Source organism: Lactuca saligna, chromosome 3, assembly GCF_052625555.1.
Source record: "Lactuca saligna cultivar CGN05327 chromosome 3, ASM5262555v1, whole genome shotgun sequence".
In the NCBI taxonomy this organism is placed as follows: Eukaryota; Viridiplantae; Streptophyta; class Magnoliopsida; order Asterales; family Asteraceae; genus Lactuca; species Lactuca saligna.
Window position 1 is genome coordinate 22,872,544 of NC_136419.1, and position 25,604 is coordinate 22,898,147.

Genomic DNA, 25,604 nt, shown 5'->3' on the forward strand with positions numbered 1-25,604 from the left:
CATTCACTCTTCACCATCCTCCTTCTTTCCCTAAAAAGTAGAAGCCTAACCAAAAACCCATTTGCCACTGTCACCCTCATTCACCGGTCACCACCGTCATAACATCGCTTAACTGCATCGTAGGCCACCATTCATTGCTACTATTGTGGATATTTGACCGTCTATTTCTCCTTCTAACTCAACAAATCAGAAAATTGAGCAGGTAACACTTCTGTACCTTATTCTTTACATCCATAAAACCTAGATCGAATGCTCCCGCTACCACCATTTTTACCCTCATTCACCGGTCACCACCGTCATAACATCGCTTAACTGCATCGTAGGCCACCATTCATTGCTACTATTGTGGATATTTGACCGTCTGCTTCTCCTTCTAACTCAACAAATCAGAAAATTGAGCAAGTAACACTTCTGTACCTTATTCTCTACATCCATATAACCTAGATCGAACGCTCCCGCTACCACCACTTTCATCACCTTAAAATCAGTCATTGCAATTGGTTGTGATCTTCTACTGATGCTTTCTTATTTATGTTTTCTTCTCCATTTGCAAGTTACAATTTGTGTTATCTCCGACCCAAGTACATACTATTACATGTTGGGAATGTTAATGGTGTATACATATAAATAGTTTCTATTGTTATGTTTCCATTCATATTAGCTTTTCGATCTACTGAAGTGGACCAAGGTTCTTCTCCTTTCACACCACCATGTAAATAAATAGAGATAATTATGTAAGTTTTTGCATTCAAATATACATTCATAATACACATTCGTACATATAAAGAGTTATTTTTGGTTTGTTTAATGAAGGAAATATAGAGGGGTCAAGGCTATAAAGTGCTTGATGATCATTTTCTAAGGTTTGTTTTTTTTCGGCTTTTATTGATTATTGTTTTCGTATTATGATTTTGAAACTATTTCCCCATATTTATAGCTATACATAAACATTATTTGCAATAGTTAGAAGAGAAATGATGAACTGTTAATGAAAAGAAAGACAAATGCTTGAAATTAAATACATTTTGTATGAAAATAGATAAAATTCCAAGAAAATTAGATTTGTTTAATTTCCCTTGGTCCTTGGTTGATAAGTTCATGAACCTTTTATTGGTTGTTGATGCAACTTCTCTGTTGCTTTTATTGGATTGGTTGAGCCTTACACATATTTCAATGGATGGATTAAAATATGAATCATACACTATCTTTATCAATTTATGTTGTGTTTTGTCTTCATAGCTAGCCTCCTTTCATGTAACCTTTGTTTTTATGTTTAAACACCTTGTATTAGTTTAGTTGGAAGCTAGTCGTCTGTTTTCTGTTTTATATATTTTAGTTCTAAAAATATTATTCATTTTATTAAGTTTATTAAACTTGGTTATCTCTTATGACCTTTATTAATCGTCCAATCTTTCATGGTTATTTCTCATGACCATTAAATGTCGCACAACAAAAATTGAAGGTTATATAGGTTTCAAGGAAAAGTGTGAACAGATGGAAGTTGCAAATTAATGCAAAACTACAAAACACAACTGGTTACATAGCAGATCATTTTACTTTCATTTAATTCTATTACAATGTTGTACTTTAAAAAAAAAAAACATTAATTATAACATTCTAAAAAAATTTCTAACCTAAGCGTTTGGCAAATGTTGGTAATCAGAGAATCTGAAATGATGGACGATCTTTAACTTCATTATCTTGAGGATTACCCTCTTCTGGTAAAACAACATTTGAATTGGCAGTTATGTTGATGAAAGTGTTGCATGTTTGCGGTAAATTCTCATTTCATTAGGACCTTATACTTAACTGCGATAAAAGATTATCTTCACCAAAAGGTAATTGCAACTACATACCACCAGCACCAAGCAATATTTGAGTTTTTCTAGGTTTTTTTTTGATATCCAAACCTTATAAAAAAAATTATTTTTTATTCTTTGTATTGACCCTCAATATGCTTTTTCTATCAGTCTTTAGTAGTAAATCCAAAATCCATGCATTGTACCGGGTCATGCTATACATATTTGACATAATGTTGTGTAAAAATTGTTCCATTGCTTCACTGCTCTCTTGTCAGATTTTAGTTGGAACGTGTTTGATTTTTAATTTCGTTTATGTGGTCTATGGTTATAGAGTTAGCTTCACAAGTTAAATATATCAGATATGATAGGTTTAGAGTCATCAAAGGGTAAAGGGGTAGTTACTCCAATTGATGAGTTAACTGCATTAAACTCAAGTGTTGGTGGAAGAACCATTTTAGAAGGTTATGAACATACATGAGATAGGTGTCAAGTTAAGGTGGTTTTAGCATAACAAGGGTAAAGTTGGAAATAGTAAATCATAAGTGGATGAGGGCAAATATGGAAATGCATACATGAAATCGAGTTTCAAGATTAATTGTCACAATGAATTAGATGGTATTTTGAACGTATTAGCAAGACTTTTATTACAATCTATTAAAGATTCATTGATCGTGTTTTGGATATATTCGTATAACTTTTATAACAACTGAATCTGTCAAAGATGATAACTATTTGTAAATATATTTATAGTACATGAAGTTAATAAAATATGTATTGTGGTTTAACAACGAAATGATGTTTTATATATCTATATATATATATATATATATATATATATATATATATATATATATATATATATATATATATATATATATATATATATATATATATATATATATATATATGTTTTTGAACATATTTTGTATTTTCTATGTTGTTGTTTTTATTGATTTCACACCACTTCTGCAAGGTTGTTTGACTAATGTAAGTGTCTATAAGCATGGTAGTTTTTTGTAAAAATAAAAATAAAAATAATATAGTGATTAATCTATCCCAAAAGGGTTAAGTGTTGAATTATTTAACATTAAAGAAATTGTTAAAACCATATAAACTTTCAAATTCGAAAATGGAAAATTATAAAAGAAATTGAGTAAATTATTGAAATCGTCCCTATGGTTTGGTCAAAGTTGCACGTTTGGTCCCTAATTTTTTTTTGCACTCGGATCGTCCCTGTGGTTTGATTTTGTTGCGTTTTTCGTTCCTATGGTTTGATTTCAGTAAATAGTGTTTCATCTCCAACCTTATTTCATTTTTTACCCCATTTTTATCTCCAAAAAGTATATTCCTAGTATATTCTATTATTCCAACTTACAAAGATTGTCAAACACACCCCTCTACTAATTTAGTTTTAACAAATATATAATCTATATTTTTTTATTACATTAATATTAAATACAAACGATTATATTTATAATAAACTTATAACTAAATATTATACAAACATTTATAAAAATATTACACATACACACTTTTAAATAAATATTAAATAAATAAATAATAGTATTGTTACTTGTTGGTTTTTATTAGATTATTATTGTAACATATATGTTAGCTACAAATTTAATAGAATAAGTTATCGTGATTGTAATATATATTTTAATTATAAGTTTTCATAAAATACGTTATCGTTTTTTAAAATTTCAATATGTATTTAAATTTTTATATGAATTTGATGAACAAAAAAAAAACTTTATGTTTATAATTAAATAATATAATTTAATATATAACAAAATATTATAAGTATTAAATATTATATTTAATTTATAATTAATAGGTAAAAAAGAACTAGAAATGTAAAAATAGATAACAGATGAACTAAAACCAACAATACAAAGTTCACCCCTATTTTGGGAGAAATGAATAGTATAACACCATATTTAGTGTAATACTATTCATATCCCCCAAAATAGGGGAATAAATGGGAGAGGGTTGGAGAAGAATGAAGGGAAGAAATGGAGGAAAAATAAAGAATGGAGGTGGGTTGGAGATACTCTAAATAGTTAGTACTTTTATTTTTAATCACAATGACAATGTACATAATAGTAACATACTTTAAAATAAAATAGTAACGTACTTTTATTTTTTAACCCTAATAACAACGTTCGTCGAGTTTGTTACCCGCCAAATGATTGCCTAAACCAATTTAAAAGTTCAAACCCAAAACCGGTTAAAAGTACCAAATTTTTGTTCTAACCGCTTCCATATCGGTACCCGAAACTAAACTGGAACCGGTTCCTTTATACAAATCCGGTTTTTGGGTCTTCTTAACCTTTAATTACGGTTTCCGAGTCTCTGGTCTCGGGTCCATTCAGGTTGGTCCTGACCAACTTTAATCCCTATTATAAGGTGGATAAGTCTGGATAAGAGACCGAAGGTTTTACTTCCACGTCATCGGTGACGACTCAGGCGAAACCATATATTTATTAAACGAACGTTAATCTTAAGTCCGAAATCAAAACTATTAACCACTAACCATAAGGGCCCAAACTTATGCACACTAAAAACTTATTTTACTTTGTATTGTGAGGGTTACAACTATTTATTACACAAAGACCGGTAACAATACGTAACTACATTGTGTTAAAAGAAAATAACATGTTTCAAAATGAAACTAATTGTCAATACATTTAATATGACATATTTCCTAAAATAAATTAATTGTTAAACCGAAACAAATCATTGTCTGCAGAAAAGAAACTAACTGCCGATAAAAACTACTTGCCACCTGCCGCTTTGCGCGGGTATACGACTAGTGTGTGTGTGTGTGTGTCTGTATATATATATATATATATATATATATATATATATATATAATCTATTGTACCTAATAAAACATTTTTAGTCAAATGCTGAATTTTAAATCATACAATCCTTATTGCATTGTTTACAATCATTTTATGTATTGCCACATCATCGATCAATATTTGAAAAAGTCAAAATAATAATTCTAATGGTTTACTAACTAAGTCCCATATATACATTTGCGTGTGAAAACGTCGAAGATAAGAATTAAGAGTCTTCAATCATACTTGACCTATTCATACCATAGTTTAAGGAGTTTTAGTTAGATTTAAACTTGAATCTCAATTATCTCGACCCCGTCTCCTTAAATTCCTTCAACCTGCAGATTGCTTCGATTCAAGGACAGATCGAAGCCTTAGAAGCCCACCGACCACCTTCCGCTTTGCTCATCACTGTTGTTGCTTCAACTGCTACCACCATCTGCAGCTTTCACCATGACACCTTCAATGACCATCTTCTCCTTCACCGACACCATAGAAGTTCTTGCTTTTTATTTTGTTGACATATTTTCTTAATATTTTTAAATGCTTTTCAAGGCTAAAGGTTTTCCCAAGGCACCTTATGAATATGTATATAAGTCCTCTCTTTCTATCTCTCAGTCCAAAACCATAAGTTGCACCCCTAACACATCTGACAAAGCCCTCCAAAAAATGTAGCCCCCCTGTTCTCACCATCTTGGAGCATGTTGATCATGGAAAGGTAATAAGTCATAGTTAGTGGTTTAAATTTTTTTAAAAACTATTTCTTGCAAATATTATATGTAATTGTGTGTATGTGACTGAAATGACTTTTTTTTTTCCAGTTTTCTGTATCACATCATCAAACCTTGGTCATTTGTTAAATTATAATTTTTTTTAAACTCTTTTGTCTATAATTTTACCCTACTTTCAATTCCTTTTATAGGAAGTAAAATAGCTGTAAAGTGTTGTTGGGCATTTGCCATTGAATTATGATGTGCTGGACTGCTGTCAAATGTTCAATAAAAAGGAAAGGGTATGTTCGTCTTAGTATGCTTAGGTACAATTACTACAAGGTCTAACCATTTGGGTTTCCTGTTGGGGTTTTACCATTGGGTTGCAATCTGTTAACAAGAGATGGGGCGTGGGTATAAGAAAATGGCATTATAGTATTTTTTGATAATATGTAATAAAAGGCTGCAAACCTTTCATGTATTTGTTTATGACGACTATAACTAATCATGTGATTTTGGCTGCTAACATATATTTGATTAAAGTTTTCTAGGTGGGTGCCTAAAGATAAGTTTTCGAAGCAAAAGTTTTGTATAGTGGATTTCTTTTAGCATGATGAAATGAAGGTTGCAAGAAATGATGCTTAATGATGTGGATGAAGTCAAACCAAGTGAAGATGCTTATTGATGTTGATCAAAGTCAAACTAGGTGAAGATGCTTATTAATGTTGATCAAAGTCAAACCAAGTGAAGATATATTGAAGTTAACGTAACCAATATTAAGTTTGACCAATGTTAAAACTTCTTAAAATTGTGTAAAAACCATTAGCAAGATTCCAAGATTAGCATGATCATGAGAATATTGGTGACTTGGTACTTTCAAAATGCCAATGATTGACTTCATGTAATCCCACCGAACCGAGATAGCAACTATTGTCGCAAAATCTGTAATTGGGATTGGAATTAAAAAGGATAATATTTCTGCAATCTTTGACTTGCATATTATACATGTCTGGTTGTATATTAAGTTGGATTTTATAATAATACATGATTTTAAATAATTTATGATTATGCTATGTGTTTTTGCATGAGATAAGGGTCTCCAATGTATGGAAGTTGTGGGCGGTTGTATAATTAACTTTTTGAGTGGGTAACACCATCATTTGCTGAAAGCCGAATAAGTTTGCTTCATACTTATGCTAACAAAATAATATTATAAATATATGCATTACGTTTTGAATTTTTTTATAGTACATTAAAACAGATATTTGAATTTTATTTTGAAACCAAACGATTTTAAAAAACCAGAAAAATCAGAGTCGGATTTTATATGACATCCCGTTCTATATCTATGTTAAGATATAAAAATGAAACATATTAAATGAGAAACACAATGAAACATGAAAAATCAAAAAAAAAAAAAATGGGTCTTATGCTTAAGATATAACCGGTTAGTTGTATTAGTTGTGGCAATAGCTTGGCAAAAGAAGGGATGGTTGGTTGAATTGAAGACGCAAAAATGACCGCATCCACTTTGGGAGGGCGACATGAGAGTGAGGAGAGGTTCCACCGAGCAATTTAACCATTTTTAAATTAAAAGTAAACTTAAGAAGTGATTATTATATATTTTAAAAAATGGTTTAATGATTAATTAATAAAAAAACATACAAAAGTAGTATATTGATTAGTTCGTAGGCCTGAAAAATAAGGATTGGTTGAGTTTAAATCAAATATTGTCAAAGATTTTGTTAATATCTTACAAATCTTATGAAAAATCCTTTAAATTGTGATTTTTACTGACTTTCTAATACATTTTAGAAAGAAAAAACTATTAAAAAATAAGTTTGAAAAAACCAGCTAAGACCTATATCCTCAAACTTCACAATGAGTTTTTAACATTTTAAAGATTTCAATAAGTTTTATGCAAATTAAATATTTACAACAATCTTGATATATATGTAAAATATGTTCTTACATTTGTTGTAATAATTAGAATTATCAAATTAATGATGGATAAAAAAGTTAAAATGAATGACAAAATTAATAACAAAAACCAATGTAGATGATAATAATAAAAATATATATCGTTAAAAATCGATAAAAGTAATAATAATATATGTTAAAAATAATACAACTAATAAAACAAATAATATATGTAAAAGCAAACTTGACATACCTCTAAATTGATGGAATTTGAAAATGTATATTTAATTTTAACAAAAACCAGCTTACTTTAATGTTATCCTACAATAAATGATGTTTTTTTTTTGACAAAAAGAGCAACACATGTTTATTTTTTACCCGAAATAGCAACCGAAATAACAACATACACATATTTTTAACCAAAAATCACAATTTCCAGTCGTTGATAGAAAGGAAACTATTTAAACATGTCCAACGAAGTCTAATTATTGTCCCGAAACTATTCACATAAATGAAAATAATCACAGCCAACAAAATACTTTTCATTTAAACCCAAATAAACAATGTACTTTTACCTTCAAGCCAAAACAACATTGACCACATAAAAGAAATGTTTTGACGTATGCAAAAAGGAAGATAATCGCCGCCTAGAAACTATTTTCTGGAATGAAACGAATCGTTGCTGCTACATTGCGCGGATCGACTACTAGTACCTTATGAAGCATATTTAGTCAAATACTGAATTTTAAGTCGTACAAACCTTATTGTGACATGTACAACGAATTTAGGCATTGAAATCTTTTCTGATCAACAAAAATAGATAAGTCAAGGCTTAAAACGGATCATTCATATGAAGACTAATTCAAATCGATATCTTCTTAATTTTTTGCTTAACATTGGGGAGACTAATTCAAATCTTGCCTTGGCCACTTGTAGCTTTCTCGAGCGTTGCTGAAGTCTGGGCGTACTCCTCGAGATGATGGGTATCAAATCTTGCCTTGGCCACTGCACCCAGCCTGGCATGAACCCATCTCAGATCAAACCCAAAGCACCCCTCCATATCTCGAACGTCCTTCTGAATGTCTTCAAAGACATCAGCTGGTACCTCCCCCATTACATAAGCAAAAAGTTTGAAGATAAATTTTTATCTAACTTTCATTTTTGAGTGGTTTCTTTGTTCTCTTATTTGGATTGAAAGAAAGAAAAAACTTCCCTTTCTTTCTCTTCTTTTTTTTTCCTTCGATGAATTGAAGCTATGACCAATGGCCCCCTAGCTGAATACGCGTAAGAAAGCTACCTGAAAAAAAGGCAAGGTGCACCTTGGATTGAACTCGACGAATTGCGTTTTGCCAGATATATTTTTTTAGAAAGATTCCCATTAAAAAATAGAAAGAATCAAAATAGAAACTAAATACTAAATCAAGGTGCATACGCGGGAAGGGGGCCTTACTACTTCTTCATTCGAGGGGGGAGACTAGCCTCATGACTTCCCACTGGGCGAGAGGTGCACCTAACCCACCTACCCACCCATCAATCACGGTGTTCAGCTGACTTGCACTGGTATACCCTATTGTATTGGAATTAGGCGTCCATCTTTTGACTGTTGTCAACTAATCTCTTCAATGTTAGATTCTACTCTATGTTAGAACATTTTTGTGAATGCTATTCTGATCTAAGTAGTGCAGCTAAGCGGGAAGATCTGTGATCTATTTGAAAGAGCATATCGCAAAGACCGGTATATTGCACATAGTGATTGATTGATTGTATAGATTGAGTCTCAATTAGAGAGTTATGATATATCTATAGTACCCCCGCCAATGAGACTTTCCAGCTCGAGGCTAGAAACTACCAACACTTTAATACAAACAAAAACAGAAATCGGAATTCGTGGGGCCCGAGGCCTTACAGAAAAAGATGTTAATCATGTGGTTCTTTTAGAGTTGTAATTATTTTCATATTGTCATTAATAGAATCATAAATGGTATGATAAGTTTTTTTTATATATTTTTTGTTTAACAAGTCAATAATCTATTAATGTTCATTGATAAAATAAATTATTCTAGATGAAAACATATTGTCATTTTTAAAGTGTTTATTACCATATTCTTCAATACTTCGTTACTTAAAAAGATTATCAACAAACAAAAAATATTAAATTAAATTATTAAAAATAAAAGTTATAAAGCTCACTACCTTATCAAAACAACACAAAGATACAAATCCTTAACACCTCCCCCCCCCCCCCCCTCCACACACACACATACATACCTACATGCACAAACACACATAACCTCAAAACACGGTTAGTGATTGAGGTTGTGCGATTTGTTGTTTCCAACACAAAATGACAAAATAAATAAGATCCGAACACAAAACAAACTACTTTTTAGCCAAATTCTACGATAATCACAAAAATGAAAAAAATAACTAAGATCCCACCACAAAAGCACCATTTTTTGATTATTTATACAATAATTATAAACTTTGTAAATCCATAGCAATTAACCCCTTATTTTTATCTTTACACACAATCACTGAAATATTTTCCAAATTATATAAGTTATATGTAAACATTTTAATATATTTACTTCTAATTTGGTAAATAAAATATTTCCATGGTCTGCGGTAACTCCTACACTCGATATGTTCATCAAATTCAATCATCATATTTTTCTATCTAACGCTTAGCGTGGGTAAACGGCTAGTATGTGTGTGTGTGTCTATATATATATATATATATATATATATATATATATATATATATATATATATATATATATATATATATATATATATATATATATATAGACACACACTACTTATAAAGCATTTAAACAAAAACTTTTAAATACAAATTATTATGCACAAGATACATCTTTTTTAAGCAAAAAATTTTTAAATACAAGCTACTATGCTCAAGATACAACCATGTGAAAATTGAAAAAATAAGTCGGTCACTCCCATATTTTTATCACACAGATAATGAGTCGGTTACTCTCATATTTGTATCACACATAATATTATCTTGTATTTGACATAAATTACTCTTAAAGATGCATAGATCATTCATCTCATGTTAAATCCAACAGTCTGTTATGTTTTATCTTGAAAAGATTAAAAAAGATAGTGCAAAGACTTAAAAAACTATCTGGCATCCTCTCCCCTCATTGTTTATAATTTGAATTCATCTCTAATCTCTCTAAAAACCCTAGATGGATTTTCATCACCATTGGTTGTTGTCGCCGTCGTCCTCAGCCCACCAACGAAACCCACTATAAAAATTTATGGTCCCTTCTATCCTTTTAGTTACCTTTGGTGTTACGAGACTTACAGATAACACCCCATGCTCCATCACTTATACTTATTTCAGTTATATTTAATTTTTCTTTCGTTTTAGTGTTATGTTTTGACACTTAATTCCTTTTTAATTAAGTAATTTCCACATAAAGCCTTTTTCATAATTAGGATATAAATTGAGTCCTTTTCATACCTTCTTATTTCAGCTTTTGGCATTCTTACATATATATATATATATATATATATATATATATATATATATATATATATATATATATATATATAAAGGTGGATAATTTTTAGGAATAGTGAAGTTGTGTCCTTTTTGGCAAAAATGACCCTTGGTATTTTTTGGGTCTTATTTGTTCTTTGATTGGATGTTATTTGTTCTTTAAGGGTGTTATTTGTTCTTTCTTTTAAGTTAAACCCACGTGTTTTCCTTATGTTATCTTTATCCATCCTAAATTATTGTGCTTTGTCTGCTGTGCTTAGCTTCCGGATCCTTCTGGCGTCCTTATCCAATATCTTCCCATTCCAACTCTCCAATCTACAGACAGGACCGACTTCCTTCCTCTTATATCTTATCTCCACCCAATTTCATCACTTCTGCATGTTACGAAGAATTTATTCTCTCACCTACCTCCCCTCTCCCCTTCTGTAGAACATGGTGGTGTCAAATTTCATCGACTTCGATCACGTCGCTGCCACCGTGAAGCAAAATCGACACGATTCATCACACGTATAGGTCATCCTACGACTGATTACGGTTTTGTTTGACCGCCACTTAATTCCTTAACCATGGTCATCGCTTCATCCAAACCTTCTACTTGAAACCACCGTTTTCCACAGGTTTTTGTCGTTCCTTTCTTTCGCTCCTCTGCAAATCCACCGCCTCCATAAATGGACTTCTGCCTTCCAGTTCCTTCCATGGTTTGATGCTCTTCCAAGCGACGGCTTTCCCCACCCATCCTCCACCTCCAAATGGTAAGGTAATTTCTTTCGTCTACAGCTTAACGATTCTCGATGTTCAGTTTAGTTTTTGGTCCCTAAGGTCTTCCGCTCAAGTTCTGTCTTCTTCACAGATCTTCCCAACATCACCATCGTTCATGGCTATAATCGCCACCTCACCTGAAACCGTTGCACTCCAGTTTATCTCCAACTCAGGAGACCGCCATAGAAGAAACCACCATCGCCTTCTGCTTCTCAGGTATCGAATCAATTTTGTAATACCTCAAATCGATTTCATTCTTAGATGTACAAAGGTTATAAGGTATTGATGCATCATCGGTGCCATCCAGGAAGATTCCTCTGGCTTCTTCGATGTTATGGGTGTTGGGTTATGAGCATTCTAACACTCCTAAGTGTACATGCAACCCTAAATACCTTGGATCTATGTTTTCTCTATTATACATGCAAATATGAACATCCAAGGTATTATCCTAATCTAGCATACAAAATAATGGATATAACAAGATAGAATACATACCTCTTTGATAGTGCTTGTCTTCATGAAGCTTGAGTGCCTAGTGCCCCAAGTGTGACACCTCAAATGGTTCACACAACACCATAAGCACTTGGAATAACTTAGAGAGAAATTAGAACACTTCATGAAATCGTCTAGCCCTCATACACACACATAGTACCGATTTCTTTAGCCATGGGTTTCTTTTATATGGTGGCTATTAGGGTTACACCATGTAACCCATGACTTTACCCATTCCTTATGGTCCATGGATTTTAACCTCCATGGAGTATCCATGGGTCACCCCATGGACTTAGTCCAACATAAGGAATCTTGGATCACAAGCCCACATATATAAGAATGAATGATTTACACAATCAACCCATATATTTAATTAGTCTTCTTTTGATCACTTAATTAATTCCAAATTAATTCTTGATCAATACTAATTAAATAACCTTATTAATATATTAGAACTTATAATATATTAACAAACCTTAAGTGTTATTTCTCTCATTTTAGTCTATCCAAGTGCATGATGCCATGCAACCCAAATGGACCATGCCGGGTCGGGTCAAGTCTTACCAATTATAGTTATGGACTTAGACATTAATCCAACAGTCTCCCACTTGGATAAGTCTAAAACTATTATTGCAAGTATGACTTCAAAACCCGACTAGCAATCGTAGCTCTCAAAAGCTTCTGTCGAACTCTGATCTTGTAGATGAACTCTGACCTTTGTCAATGACTTGTCCATTAGATAAGGGATCATATATTCCTCCATTCTAGATATCATATAGACTGAGACATGGATTATAATCATTCTCTCTGTCCATTTGCTGTTTCCCGATTTCCGATTTATGACGACTGACCAATTGAACAAATCAAATCAGTCCTAGCCTGGCCGAGCATTTCCATTTGTCATCATCAAATCATCGAGGGGCCCACAGATATCGCTTTTATCCCGAAGGTAAAAGGAATGGATAAACTTCGACTCATATGGCTTGTTCTACTACTTGTTGAATCATACACAAAGACACATTTTATAACATCGAGTTACCAATGCGTTTCGTGTAATCAATGTACTATCAACTCATAGTAACAACTCATATCTCTAGGTTTGAAGAATATAAGATATTATCGTCTCATGATCACTCGTGATAAAATCCATGAAGTGATTCCAATGAGCGCGGGTTGAATCCAATACTCAGAATTTATGAGCACTCATGAGTGTTGTAGCCCTTTGTCCAACAACTTAGACCTCTACAAGCCAACCCATGACAGTCTTAATTCATATCTACTTCCAACATATGACCGACTGTGGATGGTTTGAATAACGTAGTCATTCCGGAAGAATAACCTAGTTTATTCGGGAAGTCAAAACATGCAAAGTGCAACACAATAATAATTGAATCCAATATGGTCTCAGAACTTATGAATATAAATAAAACACCTTTTATTTATCACCATATGATTACACATTATTCATTGTATACTGTTTCAGCTATCAACATTATTCTTGAATTTAAAACAATAGTTGTCCCATGCTCCAAGCATGCACACTATGTTTTCTAAACACTAGTCATGCCATACACCAAGTATGCATAATATGTTTGTCTATGATCTTTATTTTGTGAACTAGATCAAATGAACATAACTTCAATGATTCTCTTTTCACACTCCCAAATCCTTACTGCAAATGCAAGAATTCCAAATTCATGTCATTTACTGAAATCTGTTAGATTCTAAACTTATATGCATCGATCCTCTTGTAATGATTATGCACAAAGTCAGAAAGACTTAACAACAATCATTACAGAGCATTCCAAAGGAGATCAAGTCCTTGGAACCATCCTTCTTGCATTAAGTTTCCTTAATCTTACACAGATTGAAAAAATTCTAACTTTGAAACATTTCCAGATTCCATTTCGACTATCACTTCTGAACAAGAGTTGCCTCCTTACAGATTATGTCAATATGGTCCTTCCAGAATTATCACTATACTTCCAACTGTCCTTGAGCAACCAATCTTTGGTAAACCTTAGATTTTCCTCAACAATTGTTTAATCCTTTTAGTCATATCCAGTTCTAAACCTTTTCCCTTCTTAATGCCCCAGGCATTTGGAAACTTTTAGAACGGATAACTATAGCACATGTAATCGATCCTATATCCAAAGCATATGGAACACGATTCATGATGTCTCACATAAAGACTAAACCAGTCTTTTGCTATAACATTTCCATTTCTATTTGCCAAGTTCTCATAATTCAAATTATGAAAAGGGATGCCGTAATCATAATCGAATTTAAGAACGCAAATAATGGACCCATATACAAAATTTCCTTATGTTGAGCCATTCCAACATGAAATTCATATATATCCTTGACTAAATGATTAAAACCTCACGATCTAAGCTTATAGATTTGAGATGAAGTATAATTTCCTCTCCCTTAATTATAGCAAAACAACTTTTTCCCAATTGAAACCTTTTGTTTTCTATAATTAACATTGCTAACTTGCAATCTTTATCATAATTATCATGCTCCCACTAACATGATGATTATTAGCATAACACTTATGCTCCCACTAGCTTTAACATATACTCAGAAAGCTCGACTTCTAGAAATCAATACTTTATTGACTTTCTTACCAAAGTTCAGATTTCTGATACTAGATTGTTTTGATAAGACTTTATCAAAAACATACACCTTCCCTTAGATAGCTCATGGGTGTGTCAAAACAATTTTAAGAACTATGAAAAGGGGTGTCGTAATCATAGTCTTGATCGTTTTGACCTTTGCCATTTCTCACAAGTCCAAGCTAGTGTGCCGGTAAACCACACACGCTCCACTAACGACTTTGAGAATGCAAACATCACAATTGCTATCTAGCTAAAATCTACTTAGTGAAAGTGTTTCCTCACCATCATTTTCATGAATCGGAGAGAAACCTTATGACACTTAGATTTATTGGTGTATGAGTTCCTACCCATATGAATTTGTCAAAACCATAATCACAAGACAAGGATAATGACAAATCCAAAACCATATGGATTGAACTCAATCTTAATTTCTTGCCACCTGGCAGCTTAAGGGCCTACCATTGCTTCCAAGTTGTTGTGCAACACATTGAGAACTCTAAGAACTCATATGCAAAGCCAACTTTAACTAGAATGAGCACAGAATATGTCAACACGATAGGTTATAAACCTCAAGTCGTGTGCTAGTGAAGAACTTCAGGTTTCATTCTTGATTAGTTCTTGAGAATTTCAAGACCTTTAAGACTCCCACTGTCCTCTTGACCTATAAGACTTCCTTGTCAAACATCCAAGAGATAGTGTGGATTCTAATCAAGACAAACACTTCACACAATTGGCCTTAGTTGGTCTTTGTTTTATCCAAAACATCACAACTTACCAATTTCAAATGTACAAGAGTAGAAAACTTTTACTCTTACATTTGTCAAGTGTTTTAAACCTTCTTTAAGACATGTCACTCAAATTACAATCTTGGAGTATGACTCTAAGACTTGTATTGAAACGAAGTATGACTCATCTTCTTGATTTAACCATTTCAACAATTCAAGATCCCTTCTTCTTAGTCATAAGAATGCACTAAGACTTCCTTAGAGAACTAATTTTGATATGGTTTCTTAATCATTAAGATGATCACAAAACTGATACTAAAGTACTCTCCCATCTTGTCAGATTTGAGAAACTTTTATCCTTCTGCCTAATTTGATTCTTCTTATCCGCTCTGCTATGCATTGGAACCTTTTCCAATGTCTCAGAGTTACACTTAAGCTTGTAAGTATAATCATATTTACTGAACTCTAGTAAAATATGACGAATAGCCTTATATCTTTTGTGGTGGACTTAATCAGTGCACATGACTATGTACTCGATCCCTTAGTCCATTACTTGACTCACACATCCATGTGAACAAGTAATTAATCTTAATTTTTCCAATACTTGAAAGTTCTCATTCATCATGCTATACAACTTGCACGATTCCAAGTTTCGGTCCAATTGAGACTTGGTGATGAGAATCTTTCCTTATTTGGTAAATTTAGACATTACCACAAATGAAGGAATCAATTTCGTATTTCCACTCTTGCTATTAATGGAATCATACAAGCAACAATTTTTTTTCCTCAAATGCCATTGTAAGGATATTTTTAAAATAAATAAAATCAAAATTTTTCTTTTATTTTTAAAACTATGCGGAAAAACTTATCCTTACAATCCATATGAAAACTTGTTGTTATCTATTCCTTAGCAATATCTCATAACTCCTAAGAAGTAGCTCAAGAATCCGATTTTTCAAACTACGCGATAGAAATCCATCTATGCGATCAGATTCAGCATATTCTTTCTTTAAGTTCCTTTACTTTTCTTTGATTCTTAAAACATTACCATGTGACCCAGTCACATCATGCATCAAGAATCTCAGAATAGAAACTTAACAGAGTTAGAGTAGTGAATTTTACCTGAAGTAGAGTCAACCTTATTGACTTTAACATCCTTAGGTAAATTTGGCAGCTTCGCAAATAATGACCCTTTCTTTGGCAATATAAACATATGGACCCTTTGATAATGGTACACAGGACTATTACAGACTTAGTTTTTCTCTTTACCATTTGTTCAACCGAGTTGACTATGGCCGATCCCTTTCTATTGGGAAGAGAATGCTTTTTCTGGATTTCCTGTGTCACTATTGTCAATGTCCATAAAGTTTCAGGAAGTTGATCTTAGCAAATAGATAAGATCATTAAGGGTCTTGTCATAGTCTGTTTCATAGGTGTTCCAAAAGAACTCACTATGTGACTTAGAAAGTAGTTGAGCCACTAACTTTCTCAAGACTTTGACACCCAACTCTCCCGGCTTGTCAATATGTGACTACATCTCCAAGATGTGATCACACCTAGACCTTGCCTTGCCACTAGGGCTTGAGTGATCTTAAACTTTTCAAGAACTCGTGGGTTAGGGAGAATAATTGGAGGAGGAGAAAGAAGTATGATATCCATGGGACATCATCTTCATTAGGAATGCTTGTTTCAAGAGATTTGGGAAGATCATAGATGTCTAAACCAGACATCTTTTGGGAGATATTCAAGATAGTTGATCTTTGAGTCCTTAATATGACACCCAATATGAAAATATTAAGGCTAGGACCCAACAAACTATTTTATAACTTAGAAGAGGTATGTCGTAATCCAAGCTATAAAACAATTTGAAGGTAGGTGAATGACGATTCACCAATTTCCACCAAGATAAACGAAATGTATTATTAGGTTTTAATTGGTTTTTGAAACTCCTAGATCTTTTGAGATTCATTGAACTGTTCAATGGCATGTTTCAATCTCGAGTGTGCCCTTCAGGTTTTGTGATTGGGATGCCGAGGATCACAAAACAAGGTGTGAAGTAACCATGCAAATTACTTGGTACCCTTAATAAATTACCCCTCAATCTATGTGCCGGTTAACCACACACGCTCCGTCGATACTATGATAAATATTAAGTTACCCTTTGCCTACCTTGTTAAATACGAGTTAGTGTGCCGGTTAACCACACACGCTCCACTAACCGACTTAAACAAAGTGCAAAGTGTAATTTCATGGATTAGCACCTTATTCACATTTTCCTAAGTAACTAAGATTGGGAATTATTAAGAGTTTAGTTACTTAGTATTTATCATTAATACTTTTAATGAAGGGAGAATTATAGTCATGTCAAACCCGTTCGGCTAACGACCCTCCACCAGTCAAGCAAGCGGTGGGTGAGAGTGGACACCCATTAAGTTGCCATTTTATAGGTAACAACCTTATACCCACCTTATAGACCGGCTTCGTGAATGAGGCGTACTAGCGGTAAGACCGACTTTACTCTTATACATATAAATATTATTAACTTATAATATTATAAAGTATAAGGGTTGAATTTTAACTTTTAAAATTCTAAGGGCTGACTTGGAATTAAAGTATTCATAAGAGAAAACTTTACAAATTCCAAAACTTGAGGGCAAGTTTTGAAACTATTCAAAACTAATTAATTCCATAACTTATATGTTTAAAGTAGTTTTAATCCAAAAACTCTTCAAGTTCCATAACTTGAGGACAAATTATGGAAGACTTTAAACTAATAAAGAATTAACTTTTTCTTTATTTTATAACTTATGGAATTAATTAAGGTTACATATTTTATTTATTTATTTATTAATTAAGTGACTCTTGAACCTCCATAACTTAAGGACAAGACTCTTCATCTTTTGTAACCATTGCCAACTTTTATGAGTTTTTATGAAACTTAAATGTGACTTTTCATATAACTTGAGGACAAGTTACAAAAACACATTTTAGAATCAACTCTTAGATTAATTTGGATTGAAAACAACTATTTCATTCAACTTTTCTATTAATCTAAGCAACTCATAATAACAAGATAATTCAAATCAAACTTTTTCATGTAATTAGTCTAACCTTTAAACTAATACAAAACATGAATCTATTGACAATTATCTTTGAAAATGGATTAGCATGAACATTACCACATTAAAAAACAAGTTTATAAGTTCAAAACAACTTAGGGTAATGTTCCTAGTCCATTTCTAGCCAAAAACCTCGAAGATATGCTGTCTGGGGTCCAACTCGTCGAGTGCATGAACACAACTCGGCGAGTTGGATGCATTTTGCCTTGGACTCGTCGAGTCCCTTCATGGACTCGGCGAGTCAGCTGGGCTGACAGCATCAAAACTCGATTTTTCAGCTTCTATTGCAGGTATAACAAGAAAACAAGCCTAGGCTCTGATACCACTGTTGGGTTATGAGCATTCTAACACTCCTAAGTGTACATGCAACCCTAAATACCTTGGATCTATGTTTTCTCTATTATACATGCAAATATGAACATCCAAGGTATTATCCTAATCTAGCATACAAAATAATGGATATAACAAGATAGAATACATACCTCTTTGATAGTGCTTGTCTTCATGAAGCTTGAGTGCCTAGTGCCCCAAGTGTGACACCTCAAATGGTTCACACAACACCATAAGCACTTGGAATAACTTAGAGGGAAATTAGAACACTTCATGAAATCGTCTAGCCCTCATACACACACATAGTACCGATTTCTTTAGCCATGGGTTTCTTTTATATGGTGGCTATTAGGGTTACACCATGTAACCCATGACTTTACCCATTCCTTATGGTCCATGGATTTTAACCTCCATGGAGTATCCATGGGTCACCCCATGGACTTAGTCCAACATAAGGAATCTTGGATCACAAGCCCACATATATAAGAATGAATGATTTACACAATCAACCCATATATTTAATTAGTCTTCTTTTGATCACTTAATTAATTCCAAATTAATTCTTGATCAATACTAATTAAATAACCTTATTAATATATTAGAACTTATAATATATTAACAAACCTTAAGTGTTATTTCTCTCATTTTAGTCTATCCAAGTGCATGATGCCATGCAACCCAAATGGACCATGCCGGGTCGGGTCAAGTCTTACCAATTATAGTTATGGACTTAGACATTAATCCAACAATGGGCCTGTAAACTCCGTCATTTCATAGAATCTGGTGTTTATCTTGGCTCCGAAGCTTTAATGGGTAAAAGTAATTAGTTTTCTCCAAATCTGTCTCTTCTATTACTGTTCGCTTATGAATACGTTTATGCGCTAAGATCTTTGTTCGGGTTCCCCATATTCTCATATATATTCCAACTGCTTCCCACAGTCTATAAATTGATTTCAGTCTCTGGTTTGACAAATTTGTTTTCGCATTGATTTTAGGAATGTTTTCAGGATTTTGAAATCCCCAGCGTTGGTGGGTAGAGCACAACACACCGCCTCCCTTCTTTCAATCAAATGGTGTTCTGCTGCTCGCTTCCTTTTCTTCCGCCTTCGAGTTTTTGATCTCGGATCAGGTAATTAATAATGTCTAATTCTTTGTGATTTTATTAAATTATATTTTCTCTGCCGATTTGAATTGAAAATTAGGTCCTTGCACAAAGAAATTTTGTCTTCAGGTAGAGTTTGGAAGATTCCACGCCAAGTTTTCGATGAAAGTACTCAAATACGTCAACTGATGTTGTGGGTTCAAAAACGGCCTTAGTGTTGTCTACAAATGAAACAAACTTTCTATATGTATCAGCTGTTGTCTCACTAGATGATGTTTAGAAATCTGCGCGAAAATGACAACGTATATAGGTGAGTTTGTATAAATTTAGTTTCAAAAGCTTCCATTTGAATACAATAATAGTAGTCTCATAACAACAATAGGGAACCAAAGGTTCAAATTACTTGCCTTGGTCTGAATACAACATGGTGTTGAGTTGGAACTTATGGAATACCATTCATTAGGACCAAATATAAATATGGTCATATAGTTGACATAGTAAATTCAATTTGTTGCCCAGGTTCTATTAATTTTCAACTTCTATTAATTGAATTGGTGTATTTTCTGAAATTTAAAGAACTTGCATGGGTTTTACTTTTTAGTTATTTTATGAGGTAGTCATTAAAGCATTATTGGATAGAATGTATGCTGAGAAGTACATCTAGAAGACATCCGTGAGCCTTACTTACCCAATATCGCATACTTGAAATCTAATCAGGTAACGACAACGACCATAATTGATACATTTTTTACATTTTAATGCATTAACAAAAATTTTAGTTTGGATTGATTTAAAATTTTTTGGGTCCCTTAATGTTGTTCTTGATAAAAAAAAAAAAAAAAAAAAAAATTTGTTCTTTGCAATTCTTGGAATGTGACGTACAACTTCAATTCAAAGGAAAAATATGGTAAATCAATTTGATGATGAATAATACCAACTTCAATTTTATGAAAATTGCAAAATACATATGATGCTTTGGATCTATTCTCCACCAGTTTCTCTGTTTAGGCCAACTTTTTGTGTTTTTATCATCACGTTTTCTCCATATCTTACTATTGTTTATGTTGTGCAACTTCCTTCCCTTTTCTTATTACCAAAGGACTTTTGCTAATTAAATAAATTAGTTACTTATTTGGTGTTTGCTTACCTCTATTCTCATAATTTCTTTTTATGTGATGATTTTTTGCAGCTCATGATACCTTTTTGTTATGGAGGAACAACAAAAACTCAGCAAATCCGTCTCTAAAACAGAGAAAACAAGGTGAACATGAAAACTGGATACCAATCTTTGCAACCTGCAATGCTGGAACCGGAACCGACAATTAGGAGCCAAGCAAAATCACTTCTGGTTCTTACATTTTTTAACCATTAACCGCCTCGATATAACTATAACTTTGTTTAATAACTTTTTTGTTGGTCCTTAAGGAAGTATATCAACAAAAATGTAGAAAAATTACTAGATAATGTTTAGGTCTTTTTTTTTCCAGATTTGAAGACATTTATACATTACCATTTTATTAATTTGGTCAATTAATTATATTATGTAGTGAATTAACTCTTATTAGTTTAGCCACAAAAAATATCAACATATCGCCAAATGATTTGCTAAAACCAAATGACAAGATTACATTTACCCACCTTTTTGTTGTACTTCCATCTAAAACTACATCCTGAATCAAAGTAGCTTTATTTATTTTCATGTTTTTTGTATTTATTTGTTTTAAATTTTGTATGTCATTTGTGACTAATACTATTGTATCCTTTAAAGGATGGATGGATGAAGGAGCATCATTGGAGCTTGCAGGTGGAAGGTGGAATATAGGAGTCCAAGCCACTAAAAGGTCATTTTCATTCTCAATCTTTATGATGACCTGCTGTTCATGTAAAAGTTATTTGCTAATATACTTTCCGTTTTAGCGTTTGAATGCAATGTTGGTTATTTTGGTTTATGATATATGATTTCCATTGCCAAAATTTGTCAAAATGTGTTAAAGAGGGTCATCTAACAATTTTCTTACTTTGCTTACAGATTCGTTGATGGTTTTTTTTCCTTATTTATTTATTTACAGACCATTTAAAGAGGAAAGAAATGATCAACTAAAACTATAAACAAATAGTTAGATCAAAGAACAAACAACACAAAAAATTATCGCATCCGATCCACGCAACGTGGGGTTCCCCACCTAGTTTATTTATTAGCTTTTATCATATTTAGTTTTTAAATATCTAACCCAAAATTATAGATTTTACATTATACGCCAAAAAAAAATTATAGTAGTGTACAAAGTACAAAACTCAACCCGATAAACTCAATTTTCAATTGAAGACCCACAACAAAACAAAAAAGCCCAAAATACGAAAAAGTCAACTTCTCCCAAAGGCCCAAAATAATGAAAAACTCAACTTCTCCCCAAATTTCAAACGTGGGGAAGGGGGATTCGAAGGGTTGATTTTGCAGTTGGTGATCCTCAATGTTAAACAGACAAAACCGCATTATTAAATTGACAAATACCCGTTTTGTAGAGGCTTCACCTTTCGTAGAAGGCTCTCTATATAAAGCGGTTATTTTTTTTTTTTTTTTTTTTTTTTTTTTGTAAATTAAAACATAAATAAATAAATAAATTAGTAAAATAAAATAACTTGTAACAAAATGTAACTATGTTTTCTACAAATTTCTGTTTTACTCAAGAAATTAGCTTAAACTTGATATACTGTGGTCTTATAAAACAAGAACAATGTTTTTATATTGGACCTTATTGAGTGTTGTTGATGGTTATACTTATATGTCACGTCAATCTTTTATAAAAGAATATATTGTTGAAGTCATGTTTATATTATAAAAAATTGAATTATTGTAAACCTAACCGTGTTATTACAAAAGAAAAGGAATTATATTATATTAAAATGTTAGACCAAAAGAGGGAATCACAGTCTTCCGATCTGCGTTTGGTGGTGTTGAAAAGCGCCAGTTTGCTCCTGATATTTTTTCTGGTGCTTGACTTGGATCATGTCTAATCCCAGCAGTACGCCGGCGGAATCTCCTCTTGCTGCCGCGTCGGGGCAGCCGTATCGGACGGCATTTCACTTCCAGCCTCCACAAAACTGGATGAACGGTGAGCTTTTCTTTTCATATTTCACTTTGTCTTCTTCTTCTTCTTCTTCTGTTCTTCAGCTTTCACTTTCTTTCCATACGTGTTCTAATATCGCAATGGTTTCCTTGATGTGTGACGACGAACATGAAATCTGACTGATTCATTGACGCAGATCCTAATGGTACGTGATCTTCAACACCTACTTTTTGATTTATTTCATTTTGTTTATTTTGTTGTGAACTAATTAAAAAGAATATTATTTTTAATTCAAAAACAGGACAAATGTGGTACAATGGAGTATACCACTTCTTTTATCAACACAACCCTTTCGGCCCATTCTTCAACATACGAATGCATTGGGGACATTCTGTATCACACGACTTGATAAACTGGATCCATCTGGACTCAGCCTTCACTCCAATCGACCCCTTCGACATCAATGGCTGCTGGTCTGGCTCCTCCACCATCCTCCCCGGAAACAAACCTATTATGCTATACACCGGAATCGACTCTGAAAACCGCCAAGTCCAGAATTTGGCCGTCCCAAAGGATTTATCCGATCCATATCTCAAAGAATGGGTGAAGCACGCCGGCAATCCAGTCATAAACCTGCCGGAAGGGATTCAACACGATGACTTCAGAGACCCGACCACCACCTGGCTCCAAGAAGATGGGAAATGGAGATTACTTGTCGGAAGTCAGAAAGATAAGACGGGAATCGCTTTTCTTTACCACTCCGACGATCTTGTTAATTGGAGTAAACATGATTCCCCACTTCATCAAGTTCCAGGAACTGGAATATGGGAATGCCCTGATTTCTTTCCGGTGTGGGTTGATAGCACCATGGGAGTCGATACATCCGTCGTAAACCCTAGTAACGAGGTAAAACATGTGTTGAAGGTGGGATTACAAGATCAATTTAAAGACTACTACGTGATTGGGAATTACAATCCTGAGAAAGAACAGTATGTTCCTGAAGATGAATTAACACTCAGCAGTTTAAGGCTTGATTACGGGAGGTACTACGCTTCCAAATCGTTCTTCGATCCTGTGAAAAAGCGAAGGATAATTATGGGTTGGGTGCACGAGACTGATTCTGAAGCTGATGCTATCGCTAAAGGATGGGCTGGAGTTCAAGTAATCAAAGATTCATGAATCGAATTTCACTTATTATTTTTATCATGTCTCCTTAATTATATATAAGATCATTGACTCACGTATCACATACAGTCATTTCCGAGGAGTATTTGGCTCGACAAAAACCAGAAGCAGCTCCTACAATGGCCTATCGAGGAAATCGAGATGTTACATGAGAACAAAGTTAGTTTTCAAAACAAAAAGCTTGAAGGTGGTTCATTACATGAAATTCATGGTATCACTGCTTCTCAGGTAAGCTGTGACTTGTAAGCCATCAATTCTTGATAAATCTAGTTTAATAATCCATTTCAGCTTAATAATTGGTTAATTATTTGAAAGGCTGATGTGAAGATCTCGTTCAAATTAAGCAATTTAGAAGAAGTCGAAGAACTGGACCCGAGTTGGGATGATCCACAGCTTATCTGCGCCGAAAGCGATGCATCAAAGAAAGGCAAATTCGGACCATTTGGGCTTTTAGCTTTGGCTTCCAACGACTTGACTGAACAAACTGCAATCTTCTTTAGGGTTTTTCGAAAGAAGGGACGATACGTTGTGGTAATGTGCAGTGATCAAAGCAGGTAGGTTTTCTACGATTGATTCAAGTATCTCTAACTTATTCAAATACTAAAGATATAACATGTCGAATACTTACAAATCCAAGGTCTTCTACAAAGAACGGAATTGATAAAACATCGTATGGAGCATTTGTGGACATAGATCCTCAACAAGAGGAAATTTCACTCAGAACCTTGGTTCGTAAATCTACTTCTTTTGTTCTTGTTACATATATATTTTTCTATTGTGAGCTGTAATGTAGTTTGTTTGATCTTGGATTTGTACAGATAGATCACTCAATTGTTGAGAGCTTTGGGGGAGGAGGAAAGACTTGTATAACAGCTAGGGTTTACCCGACATTGGTCATTGGAGAAGATGCCCGACTGTTCGCCTTCAACTACGGAACAGAAAGTGTAGTGATCTCTGAGTTGAGTGCATGGAGTTTGAAGAAAGCTCGATTGAACAAAGAAAAACCGTAAGGTGTAGAGATCGATAATATGACAATGATGCATACATGAAGGGACTGTAACCACGAAGACCGACTTAATTTGTAAAACTATGCGATCTATTCATAAAAACGGTTTTGTAACAACATTTAAATAATAACAGGATATTTGTTTGTTTAGAATTCTAGTTTGATCAATGGAAGTAATTTGCAAAAGTTAATGATAGGAAATGAAATAATTAACAATGGAGAAAAACCATAAGGTGGAGAGATCGATACAATGAAAATGATTCATACATGAAGGGATCTCATGCAGAGTACAACTCAATTTGTAAAATTATGCAATCTATTCTTAAAAACATTTTGGTAACATCATTTAAATAAGGGTAAATTACAATTATAGTTTCTGGCGAATATGTC

General features: G+C 33.2%; 1 protein-coding gene and 1 long non-coding RNA gene across 3 annotated transcripts; both read left to right on the plus strand.

The window, feature by feature from the left end:
* LOC145033460 (uncharacterized) lies at nt 1-6,320 on the plus strand. 2 transcript variants are annotated; one of them, XR_013677568.1, is made up of 3 exons: nt 1-734; nt 814-863; nt 5,902-6,320. It is a non-coding gene; the product is annotated as an uncharacterized LOC145033460 (long non-coding RNA). The 2 variants fall into 2 exon arrangements; XR_013677569.1 differs by lacking the exon at nt 5,902-6,320 and adding an exon at nt 4,993-5,872.
* Nucleotides 6,321-22,866: 16,546 nt separating this feature from the next.
* Nucleotides 22,867-25,367, plus strand: LOC145034757 (beta-fructofuranosidase, insoluble isoenzyme CWINV3-like). Its single transcript, XM_078983260.1, has 7 exons — nt 22,867-23,068; nt 23,220-23,228; nt 23,325-24,184; nt 24,278-24,436; nt 24,524-24,762; nt 24,846-24,936; nt 25,027-25,367. Exons 1-7 carry the CDS (start codon nt 22,963-22,965, stop codon nt 25,216-25,218), a joined length of 1,656 nt encoding a protein of 551 aa, XP_078839386.1. The 5' UTR covers nt 22,867-22,962; the 3' UTR covers nt 25,219-25,367.
* The last annotated feature ends 237 nt before the right edge of the window (nt 25,368-25,604 follow it).